Source organism: Bos javanicus, chromosome 16 (assembly GCF_032452875.1).
Source record: "Bos javanicus breed banteng chromosome 16, ARS-OSU_banteng_1.0, whole genome shotgun sequence".
NCBI lineage: Eukaryota > Metazoa > Chordata > Mammalia > Artiodactyla > Bovidae > Bos > Bos javanicus.
The window spans coordinates 52,683,360-52,693,346 of record NC_083883.1 but is presented as its reverse complement, the minus strand read 5'-3'; the positions used below and the strand labels follow the sequence as shown (position 1 = coordinate 52,693,346).

At 41.5% G+C, this 9,987-nt stretch overlaps 1 protein-coding gene across 2 annotated transcripts in view; it reads left to right on the top strand.

Annotated features, from left to right (window-relative positions):
- The first annotated feature begins 1,677 nt into the window (after positions 1-1,677).
- DNAJC16 (DnaJ heat shock protein family (Hsp40) member C16) overlaps positions 1,678-9,987 on the top strand; it is a 38,329-nt gene continuing 30,019 nt past the window's right edge. The window contains exons 1-3 of one of the 2 annotated variants that reach the window (XM_061383177.1): positions 1,678-2,094; positions 4,279-4,463; positions 8,857-8,923. In XM_061383177.1, coding sequence (XP_061239161.1) covers positions 4,297-4,463; positions 8,857-8,923 — 234 coding nt within the window. In that variant the 5' untranslated portion in view covers positions 1,678-2,094; positions 4,279-4,296. Of the gene's footprint in view, positions 2,095-2,120; positions 2,526-4,278; positions 4,464-8,856; positions 8,924-9,987 lie in introns of those variants that run through there. The other variant, XM_061383176.1, reaches the window with a different exon arrangement.

Sequence of the window (9,987 nt, the reverse complement as noted above, 5' to 3'; positions counted from 1 at the left end):
CCCCGCGTTGCGCCCCGCCCCCATTCGCCCACGCCCCCGGGGTCCAACCGCCCCCAGGACCCACCTCCGCGTCACTGCACCTCTCCCAGGCCCCGCCACCCCGCTACATCCAGGCTATTCAGCTTCGTCCCCGGCGCCCCACCACACCTCTAGAGCCCGAACCTCCCCAAGATACACCCCCGCGCCGTTGTCAGGGTTCTCTAGCCAGGATTCTCTAGCACTTCGCTTTCTGGTGGCGCAGTGGTAAAGAAACCGCCTGCCAATGCAGGGGACCCCTGTTCCATCCCTAGACTGGGAAGATCCCCTGGAGAAGGAAACGGCAACACACTCCAGCATTCTTGCCTGAAACATTCCATGGACAGAGGAGTCTGGTGGGCTACAGCCCATGGTGTCGCAAAGAGATAAAGAGGCACGCACCATTCATAAACTCTCGGGGCGGGGTGGGGGATGGTCATATTTCTACTAAGAATGTCGTGCCTGGAGCGTTGGTCTGTCCCGCCCAGTTCAACCCGCTCCAGGGCATCGTACCCCTCTAGCTCTGTCCCCTGTCCGCAGTGAAACTGAGTATCCTTTAGCATGCCGGGATCTCCTTGTTTACTGTTTACTGTTCCAAACTTGTCCGATCCAACCAAACCCACCGTACAGTCAGTCCTCCATTCCCTTCTTCCTTCCCACCCTAGCACCTCCCACAAAGGAAAAAACGAGCAGAAATCTTGTCCCCTGAATTACCAGTTTGTACGGCTCATTTCCTCATTTTAAAAATTGCTCATACGTCAACTATATTTCAATATTTTTAAAAACCTTCTCACAAACAACATAAAAATATGAAAAAAATCGCTGTTTGTTGAGCAATTGCTAAGTCCCAGCATTGTGCAAGCCATTTTACACTGTATTATCTAATTTCTCCCTGACTACAATCCTACAGGGAGATGAGATTCTTTTCCCCTGTTTTTCAGACATGGACGCTGGGGCTCTAGGAAGTGAAGTCACCATTCAAGATCACAGAGGTAGTAGTGGTAGAGGTTTAAATCCCAACCCAACTCAAAGTCCACTCGCAACTGGGAATCTCTTGAGCAGCTAAACTTCAACCCCATTCACTCATTTATTCCAAGAATATTTACTGAGATCCTATCTATGCCAAGGTCTGTAGAGGCACGAAGAATATAGAGGTGAACAAAAGAGACTTTAAAAGTCCTGCTTTTAGGTGCTTATATTCCAGTAGGAGGAGACAGGTGATAAACAGCATAAATAAATGAAAGATATAGTATGTTAGATCGTGATGAATGCAAAGGAAATAAAGTGTAAATAAGCAAGGCAGGAGAATATAGAATCTTTCTTTATATCCCCAAGGAATCTATGTCATTGGCTCACGGAAAGCTTATCACATTTACTTGTGCTTCTCCCCCATCGCCCTCCCCACCCAGCATCACCACACACATATCCTTTTCCCGTGGTTAGGACAGGATCTAGCACATTATCTAAAGTGGAAATCGCTTTTTGGGCAAGTCTCTACCCTTCTCTGGGCCTCAGTCCGCTCCATCAGGATACAGAGGAGTTGAACTAGAAACGATCCCTAAGGTCCCTTCCAACTCTGACGCTCTCGGAGTCTAAGAATAGGGTTAAAGAGACTAGGGAACAGCGATAGCTTCCCCACCCTAGCAACTGCTGCTAGACAAGGGCCATCTCCTGGTAGAGGTAGAAACTCCTCCCTGAATCGGGGAGGTCTTTTGGCATCCCATCATGCATCGCGACTTTGCCTCTCTAGGAGGCACGTTTCGGCCTCCTTGACCACCACCTTCCCTTTGGATCCCGCCGGAGAGCGCTCCTCGTTCCTATGGCAACCGTGCCAGGTCCACGCGCAGACGGCGGGTGGCAAGGGTCAAAACAGATTCACAGAGTAGAAGACCTCGACTTGTACTGTCCTCGCCTTTGGTGCACCGGGCCTTTAAGTATCACGTGACTACCCTCCGGCTCGTTCCTTCTCTTTTCCCCTCCCCAGGCCCCGGCGAGCGCTGGTGTGGACCGGAGGCTCCCGGCCCGGCGGACTAACTGGAGCACGGACGCTGCAGCCGGTTAGGCCGGTGCCCTTTCCCGGTAACTCCTTCCCGGCGTGACGCGCGGAGCCGCGGACGCGGCGGGGCCGGGCAGGCTCAGGGACCTACAGTCAGTTCTTCCTCGTTCCGGGTCCCCGCTGGGCCCGGGGAGAACCCGGAGCTGATAGGGCCAGACCCAGGGCTCTCGGGGGCGGCGAGGGATGCGGCTGTCTCCTGGAGGGTTGCGACGTTCGGCGGGAGCTCGAGGCGGGGCTCAGACCTAAGCATGTTTCTGGGAGCGTCTGCCTGGTCCTGGGGATACTGCCCGAGGGCTATACCTACCTGTTGGGCAGGTTGTTTCCTCTCCTGAGGCTGGCACGGTCGAGCTGTCAGCAAAAGAACACAGCGCCCCGGCACTTGGGCTCTCTAAGTGGAGGCGACTGACACAGTTGAATAAGGCACTGGTTGCACTGCATGGTAGAAAAAATAATGGTAATAAATACCGCTTATTGGCTGCTGACCCCGTGCTCAGTAAATCCTTTACCGTTTAACTCCCATGTCGAGCCTTTCAAGGTGGTATTATTTTCACCCATTTTATGAAGGAGGACACTGAGGCTTAGCAAGTTTTAAGTAATGTGTCCAAGGTCATAAAGCGATGGAGGACAGATCCCAATGTTAGTCTGATTCCAGAGTCTATGTGCTTAACTAATAGCTACATCGCCGTCTCAGTTTTTAGGTTTTTTATGTGTATTTTGTACGACAGACTAGATTATAGGTTGTCTTAACAAATAAGAAGCTTCTTTTTGTTTAAGGGTTTTATTCAGCGTGCTTTCAGTCCTAAACAGTGGCCATCAGATTAGTCTGGTGAAGACTCCGAGATAGCATTTAGACTCCCACTTGTCAGAATCCACACTGTTAGAGCTTTGCCTCCCTTAAGTAAGATGTCACATTAGATGCTTGATCCTTAAGATGTTAGTGATTTGTGAGAACCCAAGATAAATATGGGGCTTCCCTGATGGCCCAGATGTTGAAGAATCTGCCTGCAATGCGGGAGACCTGGGTTCCATCACTTGGTTGAGAAGATCCCCTGGAGAATCCCATGGACTGTATAGTCCATGGGGTCACAGAGTTGGGACAGGACTGAGCAACTTTCACACACAAGATAAATATGACCTTTGAAAAATCATTGTGTGATATCACAAAGATCATGATCCTGGAGTGAAAATATGTCCGTGCAATGGAGCACTACCTTGTTAACTTGACAGGATTACTTCCAAAATCCACAGTGAATTCAGTCACTACCCTCAGCGGAGATGGAGCTTTAACATTTGAAGACCATACCTGGTCTACAATCTTTGCCATTAATGCCCCTCTGATGGCAAACTAAAACTCTTCTCACCACTTTTTTTCATCTGAGGTCTCCACTTATAATTACAGTATTGCTAGTGATTAAAGACAGCTTCCTGTTTTCCTGTTTGAATGGACATGGTGACAGTAGAATTGGGGCATGTGAAGTTGTAACTCCAGTTTTTGTTTTTGTTTTGTTTTGTTTTTTTAATGTAACTCCAGTTTTATTTTAAGAGTATTTCACTTTCATCTTTGTACTTATTTAACTCCCAAGAACATCACAACTATCTTATTTTGTAGTTTTGCATATAGTAAATCTTACAATTTCATGAATTTATTTAGCAAGTGCTCAGTAAGGGATTCTCTAACCACGTATTTTAGGTTTAAACTATTATTGTCAGACAACTTCCCCGTTGGTCCAGTGGTTAAGGCTCTATGCTTCCTTTGCATGGGGTGCAGGCTCCATCCCTGGTTAGGGAACTAATCCTACATACTGTGTGATGTGGCCAAAGAAATTTTGTAAATAAATAAAGATTAAACTGTTACTGTCATAATATGTGAAATAGTGTGTTAGACATGTAGTTGCCTAGATTTCCCTATGTATGTTTTCTTGCATTTGCTTATTATTTCTTCATCTCATTTGTTTTCATTCTAATCCAAGGATTTTGGAGAGTTGCTATCTTATTGCTCGTCTCTTCGTCTGTAATAGTTCTTATTTGTGATATTCAAAAACAGTAGCAAGGGTGTTCATTTAAGAAGATGGGGTCAAACAGCTTGGTACTTTTCCTGCAAAATACCTTTGTTTTGTTTTTCATCTATACATCTTATACCTTTACATAAAAAATCAGACTGTCCAGATTTCTACCACTGAAACTTATTGCCTCTTCAATCATTTCAGCTCTGGAAAGGAAGAGAAATGGAAGTGAAAAAGTTGGGCATTTCCTGGCAATTCTTGATAGTTCTGGTTCTGATCCTGCAAATTCTGTCTGCGTTGGATTTTGACCCATACAGAGTCCTAGGGGTCAGCCGAACAGCCAGTCAGGCTGATATTAAAAAGGCTTATAAGAAGCTCGCCCGGGAATGGTAGGTGAAACAAAGAAATAGAAGTTTAAAATAAGCTAAGCAGTTTTAGCAGGAGAATGAAGCCTAAATTATGGTTAGCTTTTATTTGTCTCTGTTTCTGTGTTCATTAAATATATATGTTTGTGTCACATATTTTATATGGGAGAACGTATATTCATGTTATTCTATAATTTTTTAGAATCCAAAGCCCAGTTACTATGAAACCCCTTTTAGGAATTCTTTGGCTTAAAGAATTGCCTTGATACTATTTGCTTATTTAATATTACAGTAAGTAGGAGGGAACTTTCATTAATAAATACATTTTAATATATATTATATAAATTATATGTACATATATATAATCAACAATAGATAAGCTGCCCTTCCCATGATACATTATTCATAAAGTAACTCTTCATGAGTATCATTGCTAAAGGGAACACTACCCAGTCCTATTCTCTAGATTAATTTCTAAGCTTAAAAAATTTTTTTTTATAGTAAGAGCTTTTTGCTCTCAATTTAAAGAGAATATTCAGGAACTGAGTACATTACTTAAAAAAATTATCATATAGAAAAGTCTTAATTTTTACCTGTAGATGTTGTGTATGCTAGGGAATATGCCAGTGTTTGTGATTTAGCAGAAAAGCAATGAATTTAAAGCTTATTTTGGACAAACATTATCAGTGCCGTGGACATGACAGAGTAGAAATGATGGATTATATAGCTGGAGGGGAGCCACAGGGGAAGGAAGGGACAGTGAAGACACAGGTGACAAAAGCTGGGTGAACCAACCGAGTAAAGAAAGTTAGGGATGGGAGCCATCGTCACACACCAATTGCGTGCTAGGCTCCAGGTTCTATACTGTTTTATCTCATTTAAGCCTTATGATTACCCCCATGAGGGCAGATATTGCTGGCCCTGTTTTTTGGGTGAGCAACTAGGCTCAGAGTTGGGAAGTCTGTATTACCTCTGGGTTCCATAGGTTGACCTTCTGTACCAGCAGGTTTATTGCTGTTTTGTTCTTTAATCACTTGCCCATCTGGGCAGAAGTGAGAGTGAGTGGGTTAGTCTGGGTGGGTAGGAAGTTAACACAGCAGCAGAGCTGCCACGTGCAGATGACAACACAGGCTGTGCCTGACTCTGCCTGTTACCATTATTCTTCAGTGAGAAGTGCATCTTAGTATCCAGTTGGTGGTGATAAAGGTGAAACGTAGTTTAAAATATACTTTTGAATGTTTTGAATATCTAACCATTTTAGACCATATTCATATCATGAGATACCCAGAATTAGATACTAAAAATGAAGTCTCTGATTGTGCATGGCCAGACTCCAGGGACTCTACAGCAAAGTCACTTTCTTTACTACATCATTTCAGTCTCCTGCCTCTTTGTATTTAAAGCAAATTACATAAATCTACGATTAATTCATAAGATAGCAACATTCTTTTTGATAGGGTATAGCCTTTAACAAAATTTTAAAAGCAAAAATGATAGCTTGGTTTTATGGATCCTATTAAAATGTATAGCTTTGACTTTTCTGTCTTCCAGAGCTGAAAAAGTTGTTACAATATTAATTAAATGAATCATATGCTTCACTTCCTTAATTAGATTCTCTTTAGGAGTATTATGTCACCATACATATAAACAAACTATCATCTAGTGAAAGTCTACAATTTTACTTTACCCTTATATTTTCACTGTACTAGTATTTTCTGCTTTTTAGGTTCTGGTAATATTTTATCATTGAAACTGTTTGTTTGATTTCATAGTGGTTTCATATCCAATTGGCCCTCAAACAACATAGGTTTGAACTGTGCAGTTCATCTGAGCCCCCGTGTTGTTCAAGGGTCACTTGTACACTGAAAAATAGCAGTTTCCTTGTTTGACTTTTCAGAATGAGCTACTCCATGGGGAATGGTTAATTATTGAATTCGATTTGTAGTTTTCCTCTGCTGTTTTATCACTTAATAGTATTTCTTACCCTGCTCAGGGCTTCCCTGGTGGCTCAGTGGTAAAGAATCTTCCTGCAGTACAGGAGATGCAGGTTCTATCCCTGGGTCGGGAAGATCCCCTGGAGTAGGGGGGCTACCTACTCCAGTTTTCTTGCTTGCAGAATCACTTAGACAGAGGAGCCTGGTGGGCTATAATCTATGGGGCTGCAAAGAGTCAAACACAACTGAGCGATTAATGCTTACCCTGTTCAAGAGCTTTCTCTTTGCTTGGTGAAACCATTTTAAATTCCTTTTTAATCTCAGAAAAATGACATTTCTCTCCCAATAATTGTTTTATCATAAGTACTTTTCTTGTGTCACCTACATTGACAAAATAACTCCTCCAACCCCAAGAAAAAGGCATCATAAAATTTGATTTGAAGCAAATGAGTAAAACATGGTCAGTCCCCTAAACAGTAAATCGATTTGTCTGATACTTTATTATTTTTTTCTATCTTCGTTTTTATTCCCTTAAAGGTAGCACCATCGTTTTTATTCCCTATTGGTAGATGCCAAATGGATACCAAATACAAAATTTTCTTTGCTTTGAAATTTAAAAGTTGCATATTGTATTGTGGGCTTTCCTGGTGACTCAGACAGTAAAGAATGTGCCTGCAATGCAGGAGATTGAGGTTCAGTCCCTGGGTCAGGAAGATCCCCTGGAGAAGGGAATGGCAACCCACTCCAGTATTCTTGTCTGGAGAATTCTGTGGACAGAGGAACCTGGCGGGCTACAGTCCATGGGGTCACAAAGAGTCAGACATGACTGAGTGACTAACACTTTCACTTTCGTTATATTGTAGTCTTAAATATTACTTATACACTGAACATAGTATTGGATGGTGCTTTCCTAGAGGTGAATTTATCCTTTTCTAAATGTTTTCAACTTTGCAGTATTTTCCCATAATCAGGAAAATATTCCTTATAAGCTGAAACTGTCTTGTGGTTTCCTGCCTGTCCTTGGGCCTTGGCTTTCTCTGTTTCAGGATCTGTGGTTTTAATCCAGCCCCCAATACTCTCTCTTCGGCTCAATCTCCTTAAAAGCCCCTTCTTCCCTTCTCTTCCCCCGCCTACCAAGTTCTGTATGTTAAATCTACATTTGTACAATTGCATGATTTTTATCCTCTTAGCCTTTGCCCTAAGTTTGAATATTGAAAGCGCTTTTCTTTTTTCCTTTGGTCATCCGGAAACATATTTTGGAACCACCATCTTGTTTCCTTAAATCATTATTTTCATCACATTTAGCTGAGTTTTTTCCACACTAATATTCATAACAGGATTAAATACTCAAGGGAGGAACAATGTTTAAATTCACCAGCCAACAATTTGAAGTTCCTTTATTTTTAGAGAAGTCAGAATATTATAATTCAAATATGTTCCTGCTAGAATAAGTTAGTCAAGTTGTAAATTTCTTTATTCAAATGTACTTGGTACTGTTTTTAGTAGTCATTTGCTTCCCAGTGGATTGTTTCTCTTTCCAGAACCTTTGCTAGAAGAACTTTACTAGAAGTTAGCAGTAGTGATTATTAAAAAAAATAAGCTCTGAAATAGAATCTCTTAATAAAATGAACATTGAAAAATCAGTTGGTATAAAACACTAATTTAGATGTTAGAGAGTTCTAAGGAAGTAAAACCCGGCCCCTACTTTCCAAGACTTTAATATCGCCAAAGCTGAAATTGGTAAATGTAAGAATATTACAGAATAATATATGACAGCAAGATAGATACAGTTAATTGCCAGCTGTGTATAATAGCAAATGTTAGTTCCAATATTAGTTGAAATCACTTTGCATAAACTGTAGACTTTCCTCACATTTTTAAAACATGTGACCTTGAAATCATTATCCATTTGTAAATAAAAGGCAATGAAGCAGAATGGAATAACCAGGATAATATTGAAAATTAAAACGTTCTAATTTGAGCATCAGCAACAAGATACTGTTTGGAACATGGTTATTACTAAACAGATTCATGGAGTATCCTAAAAAGTGCTTTGTCCACCTGAGTTGTCAGAAGAACCTACATTGATATCATTCTAACATTGGGATGAAATGCTGCCATCCTGGGAAACGAAGTTGGTTCTTAATAATAAGTGACCTCAGCCTTGGGCTCCAGCAGTGTTCAGGAGCAGCGTAAAGACAGATACACATTCCACTCTTCCTCAGTGAAAGCCTGGAACACTGTCTGGTGCTTTGAAAATGTGTCCGGCTAAAGCACTGTGGGAAGAAATGGCCTGTTTCACAGTTTCATTTACTGTAGTCATGTGAAGCGACTAATTGCTTCTCCCACTTATTTTGAAGGAACTGTTCTAGCAAAATGCCCTTCCATTTGCCTCTAATGTAGTGAACTCTGTGTACAAGGATGTTAATTAACCACGTATAAACATTGAATCCACCTTCACCACCTGCCCATTTGTGTTTCAGGCATCCTGACAAAAACAAAGATCCTGGAGCAGAAGACACGTTCATTCAAATTAGCAAGGCTTACGAGGTATCGTGTCAAACTTTGTGATGCTTCTTTTGGCTTTTGTAAAATTTATCTTAGATGATCAGTTTTGTAAAGTCCTCTTGGAAAGGGTATGTTCCCCGTGCCCTTGACCCAGTCTAGGTAGTGGTAGAGACAGCATTTTTGACCACATCCAATTTGTTGAAACCAGTGCCTACACACACTGCTCTTGGAGAAACTGCCCTATTTTAAAGGCTTTCATTGACATTTTAGAGTAACCTTGAGTGTCTACTTCCTTATGTTACATACTCAATTTGGCAGCACAGGAGATTCGGGTTTGATTCCTGGGTGGAAAAGATTCCCCTGGAAGAGGAAACAGCAACCCACTCCACTATTCTTGCCTGGAGAATCCCATGGACACAAGGAGCCTGGTGGCCTACAGTTCATGGGGTTGCAAAGAGTCGGACATGACTTAGTGACTGAGCACATATGCATACTAGAAACTTACATTAAAGAAACATAGACCAGTTTGCCTGTATTTATTAAAGTGACTCAAGGTTACAAATACATTTAAACACGAGGTTTTTAACAGTTTTCCAACGTATCAGCTTAAGTAAGTTGGCGTGGAATATGTAAGAAAGATAAATCCATGGCTTCCTGATTTGTGTTAAGTAATGTTCTTCAACAGAAAGTGCTTAGCTCATGGAATGATGCTTCATCCTAAAATAGGTTCTTGAATTAGACTTCAAAGTTATTTCTCATTAAGAGTCAGCTAACATACAATCACAGAATTCAACCCTATGGCTACTTTTTGGTGTTCACAACTTTTCATGCATTTGTTTGAATGAATTATTCCAACTTAGATGATATGACTAAGTCAACATTCTCATGGCTGAGCCCTAATGGTCAAAGTTATGTTAAATTTAAGACTTCCCTGTCTATCCAGTGGTTAGGATTTCACACTCTCACTACCAAGTGCCTGAATTCAGTCTCTAGTCAGAGAACTAAGATCCAACAAGCCCCATGGCACAGCAAAAAAAAAAAAAAAAGTTTTCTAATTTATTGATGTGTTTAGTATTATGATAGTTCAGAATCTTTAAAGCCAAGAT